Source organism: Molothrus aeneus, chromosome 7 (assembly GCF_037042795.1).
Source record: "Molothrus aeneus isolate 106 chromosome 7, BPBGC_Maene_1.0, whole genome shotgun sequence".
Classification (NCBI taxonomy): Eukaryota; Metazoa; Chordata; class Aves; order Passeriformes; family Icteridae; genus Molothrus; species Molothrus aeneus.
The window spans coordinates 10,528,226-10,552,722 of NC_089652.1; the positions used below are offsets into that span (position 1 = coordinate 10,528,226).

Here is a 24,497-nt window from a genome sequence, read left to right on the forward strand (position 1 = left end):
CTCTGGCTTACCTTGATTATCAGTTCATTATAAAGCTGGCTCTTTTCAGCTTGTAGAGGCTTTCACGGAGAGAACGATTCCCCCACTTGATGAGCAGCCATTTAGCACAGCTGCGATGCACAGCCCCCGGTGATCAGAGGCACAGGTGTTCCAGGCAGCCAGCCTTGTGGAAAAAGCTCTGCTCCCTCAAGGAATGCTGGTTTCAGTTCAAGTCATGATGTTTGAAGAGATGGCACCTACCCTTCTCAGCAGGGAACTGTACAGTGGGGACAAGCACATGACATTAAGAGCTGCACAGCTGGAAGCTCAGTGTGTCTGAGCCTTCTCCAACTCGCTTTTATTTAATATAGGTCATTTAAAAAAATCTGACTCCCCCCGTGCTAAAATCTCTGCACCACCTTCTCACACCAGGCAGGCAATGCTCAGTGCAGTGGGAAATCTCTGGATTCCCCCCAGCTGCCTCAGTGTCACCCAGCAGGAGCTCCAGGCCAACTGCAGTGTTTACACCGAGGGAAAGTGAGTGAGTGGTTGTGCACTATGTGGCATCAGTTATCAGCGACCTGGATGAAAATACCTCATGAGTCTGACATCAAGAATAACAGAGAACAGATTCTGAAAGATCTCCAGTCCCAAAGCCTCACTTCTTCCCACAGCAGCTCTCCTTCAATGACTCAGGTTAGCTTGCACCTCGAGTAGCAGCAAGAGAATGCAAAATCACCTTCCAGAAAAAGTTTGTTAAAAATGGAAATGTCACTTCACCATCAGGTTCTCCAAACAGTTTGTGTAAGACACAGGAGAAGTGACAAGGTGCCATTTAACCATTCTCCTTGGGCTGTGTCGTGGTGGGGAGAACCCTTGCCTAAGAGCTGATTAAAGACCAGTTTCTCCCACTCTAACCACTACCATCTCTTAGAAAAGAAGAAGGAAATATTTGGTAGGGGCCACTGACTTTAATAAAAGACAACAGAAGGCATTCCCCTGTGAAAAAGAGAGCTTTCCTGAGTTACAGCCACTTCTGGGAAGTATTTTGCTGCCAGCTCTGGTGCTTTGTTTGTCATAAGGGTTTTTTTTTCATACGTAGCTCTTATTCAAATTATGTTGCATATGGCTGCAGAATCCTTAATTTCCCCACTTCCAGAATCATGATTTGTAATATGCCAGACTCCACAGGCCACTAGAAATCACTTAGCAAAGGAGATGTCAGAAAGAGTATCTTGTGGTTTCTCTAAAGGTTTTTAAATGCTTCCAAAAGACAGAATGCTCTAAAAGTACTCACTTCAAAAAGGATGTTACAGCATATTCAGAGGCACAATAAAAGAGATGTTTTACAAAGCAGATTTTGTAAGAAGATTTATTTTACTTAAGTGATTTCATGATGAAACATGGTCTTAAACAAAATAGAGATCAGTATGAAAATAAAATTATACACAGAAAAATCTTTTCCCCAAATGTTTTTGAGTAACAGGGAATACAACACAACAGTCCTGTATTCAAATTATGTAAATCTGTGAGCAGTCAAACATTATAGTACATTCCTTGAAGCCAGGCACAATGACACACATTGTGTGCCCCTGTAACACACTCAACACATTTTCTATCTCTTCTCTCTGCCTCGAAGAAAAAAATCCTGAAATGTAATGCAATGTAAATAGGGAAAAGGAGGGAAACCATCTTAATGCTTGAAGCAGGTATTCCCCATTGAGTGTTTTGTGAAAGTCATGTACCAAATTCAGATGAAACTTAATCTGGCTTGTAGAAAGATAGAAAAACTTGGAATTGTATTTGATATACAGTCTTGTGAACACTTTAACTGAAAAGTATGGAAAGGATTAAAAAATACACCGTGTTCTACTTAAAGCTTAGAAATAAATATGCACTCCATATTCTCAGTGCCTGAAATTCTTTAAAAACAAAGAACTTGGTATAAAATTATATCAAGTAATTGTCAAAAATGAGGAAGATGCACCTATAATCCTGTTAGATTCTGGATGCCTGCATCCCCACTACAAAAACTTGTAAAACTCTACACACTTTCAAACATGCTGAATAATCCAAACTCTAACCTAGCAAGGGCAGGAACATCAACTGACTTGGGGGTAGCAGTATTCCACACCACATCCCTCATTACCACCTTCTCCTCTAAAGAACTCCCTTTCCATACTGTACCAGCCCTTACAAGTAGAAATGTTCAGTCAATTATTCAAAAAGCAGCCTTGCTGATCAGGATTCATGGATGTCCTCAAGGCTACATCATTCCCAGGAAAAACAGCGTGCAAAGAAAAAGCATCCTCCACGTGTGATTTATGTAGTTAATATTATCATAATTCTCCTCCTCCCTGCAATGCTGATAATAAACAGCAGTCTCCTGAGTGTTGCAGACTCATTGCAGAAAAATGTCCTGCTGAATGGAACTATTGAACCAGTATGGTTCAACATGGGAGTTGTCTTCTCATTTAGGACTTCAAGTTTATATAAAACTCCTACCGTCTCAGTGACCATGTTGCACAAGAAAACTCACAAGGAATTCCTCTCCTGACTCTCATATTCAATCATTCAATAGTCTTATCTTTCAGGTAAAAAAAACAGGTCAGCTTTTAGGTACAGAAACCCATCATGAAACCCTCCCACCCTCTTACACAGTATTTTTTTGATAATGTCATTAGAGTGTGAATGGAATCAAGACTTGCATCTGCTTGGCTAAAACTACCAAGGTCATTGAGAAAATTCTAATTACCCTAAGTGAGCTTTGGAAATGCCACATCAATTCTTGTCTTTGTTGAAATGCATGGTCCTTATACAACCGTAATGCAAATATCAAGTATATTAAAAAAAAAATACCAAAATCTGCATTTTGACACATCTAAACATTAGGGATTTGGCCCATCACATTGAAAAGGGAAAGTCACCATTGGTTGTGATGATTTAATCTTTTATCAGAAGTGGTATCCCTTGCCAATGCAGATAATAATAAACAGTCATTACTTGTACAAACGTAAGACCATTTCCAGTCACCACCCTTATTTTATTTAGAAGCCTTAGTTTTCCTGAAAACAGCCCAAACAAAAAAACAACCCAGTCCCAATAAAACGAAACAAAAAAGCCAAACCACATAGAATTTTCTGATTGTGTACTTATTTTCAAAGCTAATCAGTTAAAGCATGTCCTGCAGTTGCAGTAACACCAATGTATTTCAGGATGAACACTCATTTTTTCCTAGGTGCATTATCATAGCCTAATTTTCAAGTAGGAAGTGTCCTGTTTTATATCCCAGGGCTCATCACAGCTCACTGTCCTGCTTCCCTACCCTTGAAGTGCAGTCCTTTTTCTGTGCCTACTCTCAGCCTTGTGCTCACTCCAGCCCTCCTCCACGGCTGTATCTTGTGTGCTGCGTGGAACTGCCCTGTCTTATCATTACAGCACCTACAATTACATTCCTGCTTAGAATCATTTATGAGGCTTCCCAGATTTATTTTCTTATTCATACAGTAATCGATTTTAAAATTAGTGAGCTCCAACGTCTGACTGCAGTCAGCGTGGCAATTAAATATGATGTCTCAGCAAAATCCTCTTTTATTGACCTTATACTGCTGGATGGGCATTTCTAACTATGAAAAATGTAATCCTCGTTTAAAATGGAAGACGTTGAATAGTCAGTGGAGTGTTTCATGAGCTGCTTGTATTGCAAGTAGCAGGCACCAGAGAAACAATGAGCTTTTGGGAAAAATCCAGCTCAAGGGCTGCATGAGAAAGCCTCCAGCTGTGGAAGGCACAGTCCTCACTATGGGAACAGATCTCCTGCTGCTGTGATTTCTGGATCAGCATCACCTGCCTCACTGCAAAGGCTCTGCACCCACCTGGCCAACAGCCTGGGGCAGCCCATGGGGCCCACAAGTTCCGGCAATGTAAAACATTGCAAGCAAAATCCCCTGCCTCATTAATTTTGCAAAACCAAAACCAAAAGATATTTTACCCTTGGATATCTAATCAACTATTTTTTAAATCACTTTTATGACTGTTTTTATTGAACAGCTCAGTCTTGATGTCAGAGTAACAGTCATCCAGTCGACTCTGGACTGAGGGAGCTGCTTTTGAAAGCAAACCCAAACCCAGAGTCTTACTGTGACACTACAGCTCCAGTCAGTGTAGGTGGTCAGCAATTGTCTCTGGGTGATTGCAGGATTATGTGCAATCAAAAGGGACAGGATGGATGGCTTTGGAAGGCAGCCCAGAATAAGGGAGACCAGAGTCCTGTGGAGTTCTGTAGGTCTATACATTTAAAAGCTAATTGATGTCAGCACAAAAGGATGTTAAATTAGTTGAACAATATACCTCCTGAGTGCTTAACAAAAGCCTCCAAGTAGGCAAGGCTTTTTCTAACACGGGCTGAATGAGAAGCTTCTCAAAGTTCTGAAAACAAGAAACAACTGAAACCCAAGAGATAAAGTTGCATTATTCAGAAGTTTTTTAACGGGTGAAAGAATTGAGAGCAGCATAGCTTGGCTCCCTTTCACATCCATCATAGCTTTGAGAAATTTGTCAGAATACATCTCTAGTTAAAATTTTAGTATCATTTTTCTGCAATGTAATCTGAAAGGAAACAAGTTCAAATTTTGAAATATTGACTTAGAAAGGGGCTAATCAATGAGTGTAGCTACTATTTCACATAGTCCTCAGGAGGTATTTTTAAATGCATTTAGAATACATACAGACACTTCAATGGATTGTAACCATTCCAGGAGTCCTTGACTGTCATCCTTTAACCAAAAATCAGGAGGAACCTTTCTAAACAGTGGCCAGAATGTCAGTCATACAAAACAGAATTATCAAGTAATCATGATTTCACCTTAAAATACCTACAGCGTAATATGGCTCTGAGCAAAACCTATGAAGTAAAGTCCTAAAGGAAAATATTTAGTAAAAATACTACAAATGTTTAAGTAAAAAATATTTCACAGCAATGAACATCCCAAATAGTAGTAGCCTAATGCCAACATTAGTCAGTCTAAAGCTGAACAGAAGCACTATGAAGTTCATGGTTTATTTGGAAGACATGCAAAATATAAACCATCTTTCACTGTGAAAATTCTGTGTTTGGAGGGTCAGCATTGTAATTCTGCATACTGCTAACTGAAGTGGGTTATACTGCCTTTACAGTAAAGTTATTCTTTTCCTCTACTATTTACCTAACATATATTTAGTTTTCCAGCAAACAAGTAATTTCAAATTCAACCTCCAAAAATTTTTTATTGTAAAATATTTAGGCAAAAGGCTAAACTAGTCCAAGAGCAGCCACTGTGGTTGCACTAACAAAATCGTAAAGAATTTTCTACTAAAACTGATGAGCCAGTCAACCCATAGCATTTCTGCAGTTCTGCTTTATAGCACATAATTGAGCCAAAACACAAACAGTTTAAGAAGCCAGCTTTGAGTAATTCTTCTGAAATTTTGCTTGGAGTTCAATTGCTAGCCCAGAGAGAAAAGGGTGAGAAGGGGAAACAACAATAGATGAAACATACATCTGCAATCTTATGACTGGAGATCAGCCTTCTGCTCAATTCCCTAAGTGTTAACAGGAATATATTAACCTTCCGCATAAAAAAAAAAGTGGCAGGAAAACCAACACTATTAGTATAATGTAATGCAGATAAGTTTCATTCACTGAAAACAAGTAATTTGCTTTATGCTATGGGAAGTGAACTTACACTGGCCATTCAAACACAGCTGCTGAAGTTTCCCTGATGTGAACAGGGATTCCCTCAGTCCAGAGACAGCCTGCTTCAAGCAGCTCCATAAAACTCTGCAGCTACCACTGCAGAAACTCAGTAAACATCTGCAATTAATACTGCTGAGATTACATTTAACAACCAGATGATACCACTGCAAATGCTTCAGAAGGAATTTTTTTTTAAACTTTTTTTAAAGGATTAAAAATACATAAGAAACCACAAACCTCTCCTGTTTCCTATAATTTTAAACTGAGCAAACTACCAGTCGGGTGCTCTGCCAGTCCAGCTCCTACCAGAAGCTCTGTGTGATGTCCTGCCAGGGCACTGCTGCCCAGATTGTCGGTTCCCCGAAGATTACAGCTATTCCCCGCCCCCGTGCCCCGGGGCTGCCTGCTGCCATGTGCAGCTCATGTGGTGCCCCTGAGCAGCCTTGCCTGGGAACGCACAAGAGCTCACCCCACTTACTCTCTAAGGCATGTTAGCATTTTTTATGGTAAGGTCAGTACAGGATAATGAAAATGATGTTTGAAAGCAAAAGGAGGGAAATATTTGATGAATACCGAGGAAAAACAGCAGGCAGGGAGTGGGGTGGGGAAGAAGGTCTGGATTGAAAGGATTTCCTGTCCTGCCAGGTGCTGCTGGCAGTGTGACAGAGGTGGCAGATGGCTGTGCCCTGCTGCTGTGGGCAAAGGCACCACTCCCCTCACTGCTGCTGGCCCACAGACTCTCAATGGGTGACTGCTACAGCAGGTGCCCCAGTGCACAGCTTCATTGATTCCAAGCTTTTGTGGTGTATTTAGGAGTGTTCTGGCTGTAACCTGACTGCCAGCAGTGCCAGGTGAGCAAAGCACACCTCTGCTGGGCTGGCACACTGGGACCCGGGGAGAGAGGCCCTGCCCTGGCATGTGGGACACAGAGGCCACTCTGCTGCCAGCCTGCCCAGCCTGCAGTGACCTGGAAGCTGCTTTCTGGCTGGTGATGTGTGGCTCCACTTCCCAGCAGAGCAGGAAACATGGGCTGCAGGAAACAATTCCTGCAGGGACATCCCCTGCCAGCCTCTGTGTGATGGAGATGCTGTGGGTTGAGTTAGTATGAGTTGTCATTGGCTGAAGGGATTCTTCTGTCCACTTTTTTTCCTTCCTAAATGCAAAGCTCCTTAGCACCATCTGGAAAAGCTCCTAGGAGGTACAGAGCTTGGAAATGCTCCCCCCCAGCCTTGCTCTGTGTGGACCCTCATCCCTGCTACACTGTGTCATAAGCAATAGCATTGTGGTTGCCTGCTGCAGCCAAGCTGCAGGACATGAAAGCTGGCTTTCCCTTGGGACACATTTAATGGGAATGGCTTCAAAACCAAAGGGAGAACACTCCAAGCAGTTGCCAGGAGATGTGGGTATCTGACTAAGCTCAGGCTTCCTCTCCTCTGCTCCCTCCTTGCTAATCCCTTAGAGCAGCAGCATCCCTTACACATCACGAAGAGCCAAGTGCTCGAGGAAGCACAGGGAGCTGTACCCAGCTGACACCTCTACCTTCACACAGCGTTGTTTTGGAGTCCCCCAGGGGATGTTGGCAGCACAGGAGGAAGAAGCAACTTCTCCTTAGTCTCTCTTGGCTTTAGTGCTACAAAGACTATGGATTTTTTAAAAATTTATCTATTTTCTAACTGACAGCTGCCCCACTTGTGACCCTGTCACATCTTCACAGAATATTGGATTATCATGGCTGATTTCAATTATTTTTACATGCATAAATACAGAACAAATGGGTGCAGTAGATATATTTAAATAAAAATTGACAAGATGCATTTATTGTTTTAGTTTTGTACAAAAGCATAACTTAAAAGGCAAACTAGTATAAACTTACTTTGTGCCAAATATTTAAACTTTTCATTCCAAAGAGTATCTGGTTCAAAACTTGTAGATACAGTTTCCACCTGGGAAATCTCTTTTTTAAGACCACAGATAACACAGTATTGTAAAATGAAAATTCTGTAGTCCCTCAACCAATCAGAAGTTGCATTCTGCTCTGAGTGCCAGAATTTTAGCTACTCAGTGAATGGATCCCATGAAACATGAGCCATGCTGGAGTGACCTGCTGAAAAGTCAGTTTCCCTACTGCTCATTCATGTTCTGAAAAGAGATGTGCATTAGGACCCGTGACATGCAATCTTAGCAAAGACTGATAAATATACGTGTAGAAACAGGGCGATGTGTTTGGATTTTTCTTTGCTACTTCATACCAGCCAGAAGTAGCCTAAGAAAACCTAAGTTACTTAAGAGAGTCCCAGATGTCATGCAGAAGCTCAATTATCCTTGAAATAAAAGAATGCTTTCGCCCTGATTTTGCTTTTCCTTTGCACATGTGCCATCTCCTCAGTAAGTCTGAAGGGTTTTCTCAGTCACCACCACAGCTGCAGCTGCCTGTGCCTCGGAGGGTGACTGGCAGTCTCTGCTGACGACATCTCCAGGGACGCTCGCCTCTGCTGGAACAAACCTCCCACCAGAACAAGCAGGACACCTCCCTCAGACGCCCCTTCAAGAGCCTCCAAAGCAAGAAGGTTACTTCAAAAGCTACTTTCCCTGCAGAACAGAGCTTGCTGTGCTGCAGCACTACCAAAGGGCTCTAGCACAGAGCTGGATTCGTGTTCTTGTCATCCAGTGTCCAAGTGCAACTCCTGCCATTTGAAAATGTGGTGGATGCAGCGCGTGACGGCAGCTGTGCAAGAAATGGGGCACAGCTGCACGAGTGTTCCACAAGACCATCTGGAGGAAAAGTACCAAAAATAGAAGCGAGCAAGCCTCATGTATTTCAGCAAAATTAAGCATAAAGAAATCGGTGTCCATGCAGTGTTTGATATGCCATAGAAACTGCTTCAAATAACATTGGATAAGAAAACTATTTATCAGTGAAAATGCAAGCTTGGACACTACGAACAGTTTACATCTTGTAGATGTTCACTGATACAGGACAGTGGCATTATGACCAGTGGCTCACCTTAAAGAAGTTATTCATGGTTTTCCAAATGAGCTAGTGTTTTACAGTGCTGTACAAATAAAAAGTTGTGGGGAGCATATGAAATATCTGTATTAAATTCCACTGCATTAAGTTATCCAATGCATGAAAAATGACCCAGATGCATTTAAAATAAATGCATATTACAATATCACATATAGTATTATAAAATTATTACTTATGTGCACAGTCCTGATATCTATAGACATGGCACTGTGAAGAAAGCCTGGTTCCTAAGCATTTTTATAGATATTTGATAGTGATGCAATTTGCTATCAGTCAGATCATAATGTCCCTTCAACTTTGGTACATTCAGTGCAAAATATTTTTGGGAGTTTTTTTACTCTTATAAAAATAAAAGGCATTTTTTCCCCTGGAGAGTGCTTAAAGAATAAACACTAGCAGAATGTCTGTTCAAGCATGGAAAGTGACAAAACAGAAATAACACTTTTGTTTGCTTGTTTCCTGTTTACACTCTAAGAAACATAATATAACGAACCTATAAAAATAAACAGAAGTCACTGTGTTAGGGTTTTTTCCTGATACGCTGTGATAAATTCCTAGTTTCTTCTTAAAATAGTTTCCATGCAGTATAAAGCATAAAATCAGTCTTATTAAGTTTATAAGTTCATTGTAACAGCTCATATTTTGTCATACACACCACTGGCAAATGCATTTCCACAAACCTCCTCAATGCACAAGCTGTTGTTACATCCTTTGTTGCTGATTTTCCTTCCAACTCACTTCTGCCCCAGGAACTCGAGCTCTATGGTGTTCCCCATGCAGGCACTCGTAGTCTTAGGTAAAGCAAGACTATGCTGTTATAACATATGGCATAAAGTAATGTACCTTCATGAATTAAAAAAAAAAAAAAGAATTTATAAAAGTTCAGTTGTACGCTTTTTTTGATAATTTACTGGGTAGGTAAGGGACTGAATGATTTCACATTTTGACTTGAATTTTCTATTGAACAACTTTGATGAAATCCAGTCTGTGGGTACATGTCAGTTTTGCAGTAGCCAGATGGATCACAACATGGCTTCACGTTTCTGGTTTGCTCAGAACATAAACTTAAGAAGTGTAGCTATCCCAAAAACCCATGGATTTGCAAGACTTGGCTTTCCCTGCACACCAGGCACCCTCTAGTTTCACTGTTGAGAATTCTGCCACTACCACAATGCTTTTTAATTGCTTCACAAGCTCCTTCGTGGAACCTCATTATTTGAATTGCACCATGAAACAATTTTCCTCTAGGGAATCCAATATAAAAGTTCATTCATTCCTTGAGAAGACAGATCCACAAAAGTCCAATGAGCTGGGCACTGTGGTTTGTGTATCACTCAAGTCCAAAAGTACTTGTCTCTTCTACTGCTGTCAACAGTTTTTCATATAACATAGAGAATGATGGGTAAGGGGGAAGGTCCAGACGATTGAAACAAGTGTGAGCCCTGAGGGGAAAAAGAGAGAGGAGGTGAAGAAGTGCATTATTTGAAAAGTTCAAAAGAGAACACACAGATTGGTATGTGCTTGAATAGAGATGGGCAGATAGTATTCTTTTGGAAGACTTTGTTCTGTCAAATGATGTTTTCCAACTGAACAGGTAATGAGGTTTAATCTACTTTCTTCTCATTAAAATAAGCCAGTAAGAAGCATTTATGAAGCTCTTTAGAAACATACTGACAGTCCAAAAGGCATGGGATAAATTTTATCCATCAAATGTGCATGAGAAAAAAAAATGATTTAGCATGGTACAAGTCAAACAGTCTGGTCTGAAATCTTGGCTTTAAATGTGTCTTCTGAGATGCAGCCTTTCTTTTCTGTATGGATGATACTTGAATACTGTATTTGTAATGATAAGATATTTCCACACATCTCCAGATCTACAGGAAACAATTCTACAGTGGTAAAAACCAGATAAATTAGATGCTCTTCCTTCTACAGTTCCTTGGCATATAGATGGTGTTGTTGAGGCATACTGCTTGTGCTGATATTCCCAATGGACCTATCTGCCCTAGAGGCCAGCAGCCTTTGGAATTACAAAAAAACCATGCACAAACCTGGTTGCTAGAGGTTGCCCTGCTTTCTGAAGCATGTGACCACGCAATTTATTTCTCAGTTTTTGAAGTACATCTACCTGAAGTTTGTTGACACACTTGGAACTGTCTCTCAAATCCTCTTCCAGGGAATGAAAAGGGAGATAACAAAGGTTTCTCTTCATAGTGGAACCATGGGTATCATTGCCTCACCTCAGGGCATGCTAAGGATGGTACTTTCTAAAACACTGAGGTGGATGAGCCTGCTCTAATGAAATAGAAAATGTATTAATGTGATGGGATCCTGAGGATGAAATGATGCAAAGAGAAACTGGAGGAGGCATCTCTTCTGCTCTAAAGCTTTGTAACAAAGCCTCACTTTAAATTGATTTTCAAATTTTGGCAGATCTCTGTTTACAAATACTTCAATCTTTTGCAATAAAATACATCATAGAATTATTTATTTAAATTCAATCCAGCTGAAAACCAAACCCTTCCTGCAGTGCCCTGCCCTTCATCAGTGTGATCTGTATTATGCATAAATATGTAACATGTTAAAAATGGAAGGACTGAACAAGCTCCCTCCTCACAGCAAACGCAACTCCTCATTTAACCTACCCAGTTCCAGAAATCCAGCTGTCTACCACAGACCTGTACAGACTTCCTCTGAGCCAGAAAGTACTGCCTTCCATGTGAGCAAATTCATTAATTGCCACTTTAAGTGCCTCTCAGCTCTCATCTATGGGAATGGAACATGGAGTGAAGTGGGTTAATCTCACTTGTTAAAAACCTCAGAGTCCATTACAAACTGGAACTCACTGAAGCTGAAACACCCACTCAGTTACAGCCTTGTCGTGTCATAGAAATATCAGGCTGAAGATATGTATACACAGTACACAAGGTCACACCATTATTATAAACACAGTCCAAACACCAAATATGCAATCCCTTTAGAAAACATTGCCTTTAGCACCCTCCCCAAATCCAGTACCCTTAGAAGAACACTGCTGATACATGCTGTGTAGCAGAGATGGCATTTCCCCGCTCCATATTCCAGAGGTCTGGTAAATTTTTTGTACCCAGGCATCTCTCTAAGGCTCCTGGAAGAAAGCTTTCTTTTTACTCCTCCTTTGCCTTTCCAAAAATCTTGTAAAATAATATCTGTGATACAGATTACATTGTTCCATGTCTTGCAGAGTACTTAAAAAAACCTGAAAATAGTCTCTTATGAAGAAAGAAAAAGAATTAAGACCAGCAGCAACTGGAAGTCAGTGATCCCTTGAATTCAATGTAGAGTGCTGAAGAGTCTTAGGCAATTAAGAGCCTAACCACATGCTTCTGCTCCATGGGGCTGACAGCCACTCATTAGAACTATGGATCATGCTGTGTGGGCTGTAAAACCACAAATTATAAAAGACACAGTATATAATTAGCAAGGGATTCATTACGAACTGGTTTAATAGTAAGCTGGCATGTTGTTTACATTTATTAAGAGAACTGAGTTTTATCTTATTTTGAGGGCAGTTTTGAAAATGGAATCACTTACTGTGGAAAACCAAGTAATTAAAAAAGACAAAAACAAGACCTTTGTCTTCTGAGGCGATGCAAGCTTTTCCAACCCCAGCACACAACTTCCTAAGCACACAACTTCCTAAGTCCTTGAGACCAACATGGTTTTTTCCTTCTGGGTAGTATCTTCCCATTCCAACATTTCAAACCACATGGGCACTGACTGTTCATCTTCCTGGGCTCACATCTTATGACAACATAAAAACCCATCTTGGTTCCTAAAGTCTAAGTTCCCAGATTCCCAATTAAATTCCCCTTCATTTTGATTACCATAGTAAAAGAGAGTGATTTAGGATTAAAATGCAGCAGTCAGACATAAATATAATTTCCAAGTCAATCATCACATGAATGAATAAATAATGTACATCAATGAACCTGGAACCAATTTCTCAGCATGGGAATGAATTGAAAGAGTAATGGTCCCTTCCCCTAGTTTAGTCTAATCTGTAACACAGTGTAAAAGAAGGAAGTAGAAGTGGCACTGGGGTAGCAATAGTTATGCTAGACCCATAATAATCAACCTTTCCAGGGCATTTTACATGCTCCCTAGTTAGTGTCAAAGACAGCAATGCAAGCTGGGCAACCTGACATGTTCCTCACAGAAATGTCACTGTTTGGATTCAGCAGAGCTGATTACACAGCAGTCAGAACAGTGGGAACTAGGCAAACATCTAGTGAAAACTTTTGTGTTTACATTCACAGCTGCTCAGGCCACAGTCACATACCTAAGTGACTATCCTAGCTGCCCTTTGTGTCTCAGACCAGGAAGAAGAGATGGGGATGGATATTCTTACGTGTTTTCAGCACTGCAGTAATGTTTTTAGAAACAGAGGAAGAAACTAAGTCCACTGACCTGTTAAATCCTCACTTTTGCCACCCGAGCACCGAGCACTATCAAATTTCACAGGCACTCCTGCTAAGAGGGCAATTTGCAAAGTACAACACTGCTAGGAGTGAGTGATGGTGCCTTAACATAAAAGCTTTAGTTATCAGAGAATCAGTAAGAGTCACAGAGTCCTAGGGCAGCGTTCCCAGCAGATCCAGCGATGTGTTTACACATGCTGGGCTTGTTTGGAAACCTCTTGAAAGCTGCTACTCGGGGTTGTAGTTACCGATGTGTTACCTCCAAGCCAGCAGTACCTGGTGTTTGCACAGGGAGTCTCAGAGGCTGCTGAGACCCAGGCTGAAGCTGCACTGCATCCAAGAACTACACATGTAAAAATGCAAACAGCACTTTTGGCTTGGGGCTTAACCCATTTCAGCACTAAAATGGAAGAAGTTTCATTTTTTTTATGAGATCAAGGTTTACCATGTGTGAATACCAGGAACTGCTTGCTCATGATGACTGCAGGTCTTTGTCACACACAGTTGTTTTTATTTTAATTCTCACATTTGTATGGTACAAACGATCCAGAGAGACAAGATTCAAATGTTTGCTAACCAAGGGAAAGTGGGGTAAGTGAAATTTCAATGAATGATACAACCTCTTAAATGTGAGGAGCTGGCATTTCCCCTACACTTGTTGAACAGCCTATGACAATTCTCCATATTGCACTTTTGGAAGCAGTTTTATTCTGCAATCTATCTCAACTAGGGTTCTGCATAACCCTTCCAAAGGAAATTCTGAACATCCTGTTCTGGCAGGTCCTGACCTTTTCCAACTCTGCTTGCAAGCACCAGGAATTTCAGCTTCAGAGAATATATGGAAAAAATCATGCAATCTCTTTTCTTACTTAAACTCACAAAAAAAAATCTTGATTTTGAAGTCAGAAATTATTTTTTAAAAAGTCACAACTTTTACTTCTTAAACAGAATCAAAGCTAGTCCATAAGCCAATCATAATCAAACTATAAAGGAGACTTATTGGGCTACAAGATATTACTAGGTCCCCATATGACATTTGATATGAAATAACAATTTTCAGGATTTGGATTCCTTTAATCCTCAGTTGCCTGGCTCTCATTTGTGCTGTAAACAGGAAAGATGGCTCTTTTTAAAGGCCACCTGCTGTGCTTCTGGATTTCACAGCACCACTTCTGTGTCCGTGACCTTCTCCATGCAGTTCTGATGGCAGCAGCCAACCCAAGAGACATTTTTGCCTCTGACCTTGTGCTGGAGGAAAAACCTACATGTTGCTGGTCAGAGAGACTCTTGAGTGTCTCTGACAGCCACGCTGTGTCTAAGATGAGACTCTGAATGCAAGTTATTCCTGAGGCATCTTGTTTATGAGGAGTGGGTTTAAGATTAGGGTTGAGCTGCCTCCATGGATCAGCCCAGCCCAAAGCCACCTCCAGAGGCTGTACACAGCATACTAAAGCTGAGGTCTGATTAAACAGTTAGGCTGCCCACACTCCATGCACTAATCTGTGTCTAACCACTCCTAACTCATTCTAGAGGCTGCAGAATCACAGAACTGGGTCAAAGAAAATCTCCCAGCTATCAGCCTCAACACAGTAAAGACAAGAACCTGTAATTTTCTGTCAATGAAGAAACCAAGCTGAAGGTGGTTTTTTCATCATTCACATTATTAGTCTAGTCCTGGCATTGTTACCATGGACATTTGAAGATAACTCTTTTTTCTGCTCCAAAAATTGGAAAGTTTTTTTTTTAAATCTTTTCATCCTTCTACTCTAAACCTGTCCTACCCAATATAAATTGCAAGGCTTGTACATCTCAAGTCCTGCTTTCATATCTTGGACTCTGGTACTGTTCCTTTACCCTCTTCACCTATTTCAATTGATCTTACTTGTTCTCTTTGAAATCCTCACCTTTTTTGTCTCTCTTGCTGCTTCTCAAGTGAAATTACTCCCTCTCACCTATTCTGCACTCACAACTTGCCTCTTCAGTTAACCCTTGACATCAGACCAAGCATAAAAATTGTATCACTGAACTATACTATAAAGCCTGTGTCTGATGCAAAAAATATGATAGTAGCTTTCAGTCAGACATAGTCACAACAGCTATTTCATTTTAATTCATATTCATTTTTGGTCCTAACTTGTGAACTGCATGTCCAGTAAGTAAATACTTGCACATTTAATCAAATAAAGAATGTCAGAAGTAGCTATCATTCTAAGATAATTTTCCATGAGAAAAACACTACAATATGGATGTCAGCCACAGTTACACTGCCTTGTCCAGCTTAAGAGACCAAAACTGAGTTCAAACAAAAACGGATGCATCAGACACTGCAACAACAGGGAAGGAAATTTGCATGTGAGGGAAGCTATATTTGCATACTCAGTGAAAGCTTGTTAATGTTTGTCCAACAGGTGATCTGTTACCCCAGAGTGGCCCTGTGAAGCCACCAGAGCTGTACCTTGGAAGAGCAGTGATCTTCCCCCACTTCTCCACGCAGAAGCGCCTGGGCCCGTTGCTGCCCCGGAGAGAGGCAAAGCCTTCGTAGGGAATGCTGGACGTGCCTGTGACAAACTGGCAGCACAAACACCCATCAGGACAGGCTGCACACAGGGGCTGGGGGGACACAGCAGCACACCCACCACAGCCCAGACACGTTTGGAAAAGCATTTGCAAAGCAAGGAAATTCGTGAGGCACAAGCAATAAATGCTACTTTACATGGAGCTCAGGGCAAACAGACTGTTTCCTGGCTGGGCTCTAGAAGAGGCAACTTAGCAGACTGATTTCCTCCAAAGGTTTTCTGCTACATAAATATTGTAGAATAACAAGCTATCAGTATCCAGTTACTCAGACTTAAGCCTAAGTGAGTTTTTTTGCTGCTGTTTCCTGCATTAAAAGGAACTAATACAAAACATCGTAATATCTGGTGGCTTTGTGCTATGCCTTTCTAGCTACATGGATTTCCTTTGCTTTATAAACCACAATTAACTACTGTAAGAAAAGGACAAAATTCTGAAGGTTAGATATGCCCACTGACATTGCTGAAATACTGACTGGTGAGCAGTTTTATTTGCAACCTGTCATGAACAGATCAAATGTAGCTTTTGACAGATCAGAGACTATTTAATTTGTAATGACCTGGATATTACAAAAACTTCTGAGTAACAGATGTGACAGGAACATACAAGGAGACATTCCTGTTTTTCCATCAAATGAGATGTTCCACACTGCCTTTTTAAACACTTTAAAAAAATACTTAAACAGACTCAAATAATTCATAATTCAGTGATCAGATAAAAATACTGAATTTTTAAAACCAGCAGATTTCATATCAGATCAATAATGTGGTATGGTTTGCAGCGGAGGTTTGTCTGTTTCTTTAGAGACAGGATGGATTTAACCTGAACTTTAAAAATTTAACTCAATAGTAAATTTAGCTCAGTAGTAAACCCACATGTATAAATATTCTTCTGTTGATTTTTTTGTCCTTCAACAGCAGGGTGACTGGAACCTGCAGGTTTAGTGAAAATTAAATTGGACTGACTTTAAGGTTTCCATCATTATTTTCTAATTTGAAGCCTTGAACTTCCATCTAAGCTTTCTCCTTCCTAAGATGTATAAATACTATTAACATTTCTACCTAGTGACATAACCAATTACAGAGTTTTCCTTTTCTATCTTTAGGAGTCTTAACGTACTTTTAATCAAACAATAGTAAAGGATTATTGACATCAGCCATTGTATCTTAAATGTAATTCTAAACTTAGAAACCTATAAAAATAGCTGTGAGCTTCTGTCACTTGAAATTATTACATTTAAACTCTGACTCAAGGTATGCCCCCTAGTAAACATCACCATAATTTCTGGGTATCCAAACCAGGATGGGGCTATTTTAGCATCAAATTTTAATTATTTTTACATAGATCAGCTGATTTCTTACCTGTAAAAGTCTTAGACGTTGCTCATTGTTGAACCTTTCCACAGCAGCCCAGAACCACCGAATTACAATGTGATTGTCATGATAACCTGTTAAAACAACAAGAGCCTTTATACTTTTAGGTGCTATGAAAGTGGTTGAGGGAATAGCTAGTAAGCTTTTCCTGGTTTGGCCCTAGTCACAATAATGCCATATTCTTTATTCAATTGCATCAAAAGGCAGAAGGTGAGAGGGAAATACTCCTAAAATGCTTAGAAATCCTAAAGGCAGAGAATGAATGTACTATGACAAAAAGAATCGATATTCCTTGTGCAATCCTTTCTTCCATTAATCAGTCACTAACAGGAATGCCAGTTCTTGAAATATTCCAGTACTGTGCTATTTATCTATCCAAAACCACAAATGATGCTGCAACCATCTCTCTCACAGTATCTCACAGCTCCTAATCTTCTGTTGTTCTCAAATTATTTCAACTACCAGCCTGCAGCCACTGTGATTGCTTCTAATTTCCTGTCAACCTTGACTGTGTAAAAAAAAAAAAAGCAATATCCAAGTAAGAATGGCTACCATTTCCATTTCTCCCCCAGGTCTGGGAGGTGCCTCCCAGTGTGCAGCTGAACATGGCACTTTCTGTGGAGAAGAGTGTCCTGTCATGCTGTCTCAGCAAGAACAGCCAAGAAAGAGCTGCAAGGAGATGCAACAAAGCAAACTAAAATGGAAAAATTACCTTCCCCTAACACTAACTTAACCAGAGAAGCTCAAAAGTTACTATAAATGTATCTCATGGGATGGTTCTTTACTGTCTTGAAAACTAGGCAGATGCAGAGCCCTTGACACTCTCACTGAACAAGTCAAAATTCAAGTTACCTCCTCTGTACTCTGTATTATTTCTCCAGTCACTCAAGTCAATTTCTGCTGTTCCAGCTATAACCAGTTCCAGCTCTCTGGCATCAAATACAGACACCAGTCTTGCATCAACCACCTGTGAAAGGAAATAAAATGCATAGCAGCATTTCTTCATGTACTGATTCGTACCTCCCCACAAAATCTGCTACTAAGGTATTTACCAGGTATCATTTCAGGTAATTCAGAATTCAGGTTTTGTCTTTTTAAACAAACAAGTCTCAGAGACCCAATGCAGAAACAGAGCAAGGATTCAATGCTAATCATACAGTGATTGAGAGTATTGTCCAGTGCAAAGTAGATACCAAACCATAGTCTTTATATAAATTACTAAAAGAAATTTTTTTACACTCCCTTCCCCTTCCAGTATCTACAAGAGCACTTCTGATTATATCTGGGACCCCTTATTTTGGAAATGTATACAAGGAGAAAAATATTTTGGATGGAGAAAGAAAGTAAATTTAATTTTGGAGCTTTTTACCTCATAGAAGCCACGAACTAGGCTTTCTGTTTGTTGTACAACTCCTCTCTCAATTCTCCATTTCACCATTCTCTCTATGTATTCTTTCTTGTTCTTTTCAGTGACTGGGATATTGGCACCTCCTGGTTTTAGTTCCCGTTCTGTGATCTTAGGACAAAAAATGACCATGTGACAACACAGTTATTATAAAGACAAAAGAAGGAATTGTAGTAATTTAAATTTTTAAGCTGAAGTAATTCCTTAAAATCACTAACCAAGCCTGACTAGCAAACTGGAATATATGAAGTAAGAGAACATAGAAAAAATCTTTTTAAAAATATTTTAAATTCCATTTAGTCTGAGGAACCTTCATAATTAGATTTAAGAATAAGCTGAGAAGAAGAAACCATCTTTACAGTGACTTTTGAAGTTTTCTGAATAATACCTTAACAAAGGTGTTGTAATACCTTTGAATGGCAACTTTGCTGCAATTAAATGCAGGTAAACTACATCTTCCAAAGCAGCCCTAAAGTCTGATATTTCGGATACTCTCCAGAAAATCTCCTTAACCAGAAGAACGTGTTTGACCTGTTACAAATATTAATTCCTCCCCAGATTTCAACATTGGTTTCGCCAGCAGGAATTTTTTTAATACAAGTTCAAGGCAGCATGGAGAGACACCTGTTCTTCTGTCCAAATAAATGTTTATCTAGCAGGAGAATGCACCAAGGAAATGAAGAAACTTGCACACCTGCCCAAAAACTTCTTCATTTACAGTAAATGTGAGATCTAGGATATCGTGTATGTCATTGTCTTTCATCCATTGCAAACTCTGGTGAAACTCTTCATCCAGATATTCCAGGTCACTCAGGTCACAGAGTCTGACAGAATAAAGAAGAAAACACACAAATACAGATGATGGCAGCAGCCTGTGCTCAGTAACTAAACTCAGACAAAACAGACTGTGAACGGGAGCCAAGAGAAACATTAATAAAGAGGACAACTTCAAATCTCTGTTTATTTGCCTGGTAACAGCAGTTACTGTAGAACACAAAATAACTCTGTAAATATACAAAACTCTAGAATTTAATTTGAAGGCACATTTCTTCTTAATGATGAGTCTGCCCCATGTTTCCTGAGAAGCACATTTAGGAATTATGAAAATACACAGATTGAAGAGACAAAGAATTCAAATAATAAAAGAAATTTTAAGATTTTTTTAAACAAGCAAGCAGTGTCGTTTTTGTTTATGTAGCTACACTGCCTCATCTCCATCATTTGTTGAACAGCTTAGATTTCCAGCTTACCACATACTTACCATACTTTCCCTTACCTCATCCTTCTCACTAAGATGATGCTGCTAGCATTTAGGTGTTTTAAAAATGTATGTGCAGTAGGAATGGATTAATTACTCACTACTAGAACATGCAATGTTTTATAGGAAAAAAAAATTGTTTCCAGACTTCTCAAAACCAGCTTTCAAATAAAAAGTAAAGCACCTTAAGCTCATTAGGTCTTATGTTCCAGATATGCTGAGCAAGCACAGCTCTCATTGCTTCAGCCAGAACAGAAGCAGTAGTTCTGGAAACTAAGTCTGAAGTCTATCAAAAGTACAGCTCCTCAAAATGGAGATTGCCAACAATCAGTCTAATCTGAGAATGCATGGTGCAGTCTAGGTTATGAAGTGATTCATATCCTACCCCGTGAGTCATTGCATGACAAAAGAATAAGAACTCTATTAATATCTGGAATAAGCCCACAGCACTGCACTGTACCTCTTCAAGTCCAAGATTTTGCAGAAGAAAGCTGGTAACAGGGCTAAACAAAACATGAGGTTCTCATCGTGTTCTCACAGATCACAAACAACATTCTGAGGTAGCGGAAACAAGGAAATTTTTCAAAAAACTCATGGATCGAAATCAGTTCAGTAAATTATAAATAATGGCCTGTCTTCTTTGTCTATACAGCATCATAAATAATCCATACACAAAATGGCATCTTTGATGTGGAAGGAACCAAACAAAAGAGGAGACAAAACAATTCTACTCACATTCGGAGGAGGGCTTTATAAAAGGGTCTTGTAAAAAAGGCATCCAGCAAATACTGATGTATCAGAGCAAGACCAAGAATTCGACCACTAAACCTGAACCTGGAAGAGAAAGAGTTACAGCCATGATACTGAAACTTTGTGGTTGTACACTGCTCTGTCATCAAAACTAGCATGTTTTTCCAAACAGCATTATTAAATCAGACAGCTATGTCTAAATTGTGGTATTTTTGTTTATTTCTTGGGTTTCTTTAACATTCTCAGTAAGGCACAGGGAAAAAAAATAATAAAAAAGCAAGACTGCAGGGTGTGGAAAATCCCTCAGATACCTAAGTTACAACTGCTCAAAAATGTCAAATCCATATTTAACCCAATCAGCCCCTGCCAGAGCAGCCACTTTATAAATGCATTATCTCTCAAAATGATAGCCACTGTCTATTTTTATTTCACACCCCTACAGAATTACCTTGTTTTCATGTTATAGAGAGGCCAAAGGTTTTGCTACTCTTTCCCTGGCTGACAGCTCATGCTGCCTGTCTTTCCTACTTACAGGAGCTCCTTGCTCCCCCTTCTGACTGTGGTTAAGGAGTCCCCTGTGTATTTTCACAAGCAGTGCCAGAAAGTTTTTTATGTATTGCAGTGCTCTTCAGCCCTATGTCAACAGGATCTAAATCTCCTTCTCTCAACTCTTTCTTCCCTTATTATCTTCATTTTGTTGGGTGTGTAAGGAGGAAGTTTGCCAGGGTTGAGAACAAATGACAGCAACCTTGAAATAGGAGGGTCTTTGCAAATATTCTCATGAGAATCAAGATTCATTGTGAAAGCTCGTCCACAATTCTAGAACTAGATTAAAGTCTAGTGTTTGTTTTCAAAGTAAATGTTTCTTGAACTTTCTGTTTATGTATCCTTAACAACATTTCTCTTGGAAAAAATTAGAGCTTTATGATACCTGCTTGTACAATGTTTGCAAGATGAGGATGTGACATGCAGAGCCTTCCCCTTCCCATGCATAAACTGCTTGTCACAGCTGCATTTTCTGAATTCCCCCTGGGGCTGTACAAAACCAGCACTCTCTGAAAGAGATAGGGGCCATGCCTCCTTCATTCCCCAGGTCTCTGGTCCAGCACTGCAGAAGCCAGGGATGACTAGAAAACGTTGGCAGAAGCTGCACAGCACATAAGGGTTTTCTCTCACTCTATGCCAGGCTGTTCTGCCTTTCCAACAGAGACTTGAAGTACTGGAGTTCAACAGGCAGGTTGCTTCCACTAACTGAACTACCAACCAGTTAATTTTCTTTTTATTTGTAAAATTAGTAATGAGATTCCCCTCTGATACTCATTCTTCATAACTGGCCATCAAAAAATAAGAACTCAGTGCATATCTGTCCTACAGAAATGAGCAGTTGTCATTCCACTATTAATGTAATCCAACGACTTACACAGCAGAACTCTCTGTTAATAGTCACAGCACAGCTTTACAGATTTATGGTGATGCCATGGCTTAAATCAACTGAGGGTGATTTAAACTGGCTTATAAATGTAAAAATAGGATTATGCAAAAATCCTTGATAACTATTTCAGAAGCAGGGGTGAATGTACAGACTGTTTCAAAGCTGTGTGATCAGCAGTCTCCCCCCTACCCCCAATTAAGATATTACCACAGATTTCCTTCCAAAAGGTATGTTGGGGTTTTTCCACTGAAGAGATCTCTGTACTCTTTAGGAAGACTCAAAACAAATTACATACAGTAATATGTACCTGAAACCTCCTTAGCTGACAGAAAGTCAATGTGTTGTTATTTTTTCTTGTTTTTTTCTAATACACAGGAGGTTAATATTGCTTTCATGAAATGACTACTAATGTACAAGAAATGCAGGGAGTTGTGTTGGGAGACAATCCCATGATACATGTTCCAAATCATAATTTTGCTGACCTTGTGAGAAATAAGATCATTTAAAAACCACAAGAGAAACCAAAATCAGGGAAGTCTAAAGAAATGCAATTATTTTGCTGCTGGTTACAAAGATGAGATTCTGTGCTACATGTCTGAGCAGATTCGAGCAGTTGTTCTACAAGTGGGAACAACAGAAAATGTAAATTAAAAACAAAAGAAAAGAATTCTTACCACTCATGGTGATTGTCTACAAAAGCAGACATGGGACTTATTTGTACTGTGTAGGTATCGTTGGCTGAATATTCAAACAAACCATAATATGGATTGAAGAGCTCCCTGGACACCAGGAAAAAAAATTCTCTTGATGGTCCACTGTAGTCCAACCTTTAAAGAAAAACCTGACATTACTATGAAGTAAGAACCTTTTTTTTTTTGAATCTACATTCCTTACACTATATTTTTATTAAAATTTCGTAAGATTTTAACCAAAACCCTTATCCGTGCAGATTGCCTAATTCTAAAGTATGTGGAACTCTCAAGGGACTATTCTAAAATGGAATGGCTTGGAGGACTGGAATGAAGTTCTCCATGTGGGCTGCACTCAGAAAAAAAAACTTTGGCTCCAGCTGCAGTGGCCTCTGCCACAGGAATATAACCAAATAATTGGGGGTGGCCAGGGTGGGGAGGAGGAAAATCATGAAAAGAGCCAAAATCAGACTTATCTTCATCTGACAAATTAACAATGAAAATAAACAATGGTCATATTTTGTCTTTGCAGACTGCAGCCATAGGACAATTGGAGGGATAATATTTGTGTTTTCCCTAGCAATATAATCTGAGATTACTTCAGTGATTTATGTTTCTTGGTCAAAATTTTCTTGTCTGTCTTCCAAACTTGAGTGCATTTAAATGTCTTTTGGAGAGTGCACTTCCTTGGTTGGGCTTTTTTTATTTGTTGTTTTCTACTTTTTTCCCCATTTCAAGATTCCAGAACTAATGAATCTAAATAACCCCTTCTTCCTGAATGATAAACAAACGCATTGCTGACACTGCACTGAGACTGAATTGTGACATTACTCTGCAGGTCACCAGTGAAATGAGTTAGGTATGATATTAATGCTCTATTAGAGTTGGAAAACAGAAAACTAGGAGTTTTCCAGTGGGGAGCAGAGAATATTATAATCCTAACAAAAAGAAAGATACATCTTTTATAGATAAAAGACTTAATATTTTACTCAAGTACTAAGACAATGCACAGACAGAAGTACCACAGAGAAGGTCAGCTTTCACAAAGAACTCCTGCTACAAATGTCTTGGCTCATAAACTTTTACAGAAGACAACCACAAATGAGAGTTGTTTTTGAGGATGAAGTTGTCAGCAAAGTAAAGGCTAGGTGCTGTTATCAAGCTGACGACAAACCCTCTTTCCTCAGCTGAATAAAAACACTTTCCCTTCAGTCACTTGGAAGCATTTCACTTCTGTTAAGCTTCAGCAGTGAAGTACTGAAACAGATCCTTACCCTGGCAAGAACGGGTAGATTCCATCAATAAATTAGAGAGGAAAAAATCAAAAATGGTTCGATACCATGGACAACTGTTGGATCTTAATCTTGGCACAAATACCAGGATCAAGTAAAGGGTTGTCTGAAAGACTCTTGCAAACTTCTGGGATAATCAGACACACTAAGAAATCCTGAGATAGAAAGGAAACTGTGCTTGACTACCAGGCACTTCATACAGCTCCCTCTGTATGCAGTTACTGTGAGTCATGTTAAATAAATCAATCATGAGAGTCCTGCACTGCCAGTCAGATTTATCCTACAATTAAAGGCTTGGCACAAGGGTGAGAAAACTTCATACGAGAGGTATGCAACCACACAACAGCTGCAACTGTGGGGCATTTGGATATTCAGGGGAGTAGTATGTTGTTGGCAACATGACTCATGTCTCCTAGGAAGCACCATTAATATTTCAGATTTACCACTCTTAAATGCAAAGCAGCTTCTCCTAGTAGTTCAAAGAACTCAGGAAAAACAAGGAACCATATTTTTCCTATATAAT

General features: G+C 39.7%; 1 protein-coding gene across 1 annotated transcript in view; it reads right to left on the bottom strand.

The window, feature by feature from the left end:
- Window positions 1-7,498: 7,498 nt before the first annotated feature.
- HECW2 (HECT, C2 and WW domain containing E3 ubiquitin protein ligase 2) overlaps window positions 7,499-24,497 on the bottom strand; it is a 146,801-nt gene continuing 129,802 nt past the window's right edge. The window contains exons 22-29 of the mRNA XM_066553179.1: window positions 22,668-22,820; window positions 20,547-20,645; window positions 19,248-19,377; window positions 18,518-18,664; window positions 18,001-18,115; window positions 17,137-17,222; window positions 15,657-15,769; window positions 7,499-10,183 (exon numbers count right to left, since the gene is read on the bottom strand). Coding sequence (XP_066409276.1) covers window positions 10,072-10,183; window positions 15,657-15,769; window positions 17,137-17,222; window positions 18,001-18,115; window positions 18,518-18,664; window positions 19,248-19,377; window positions 20,547-20,645; window positions 22,668-22,820 — 955 coding nt within the window. The 3' untranslated portion in view covers window positions 7,499-10,071. The remainder of the gene's footprint in view (window positions 10,184-15,656; window positions 15,770-17,136; window positions 17,223-18,000; window positions 18,116-18,517; window positions 18,665-19,247; window positions 19,378-20,546; window positions 20,646-22,667; window positions 22,821-24,497) is intronic.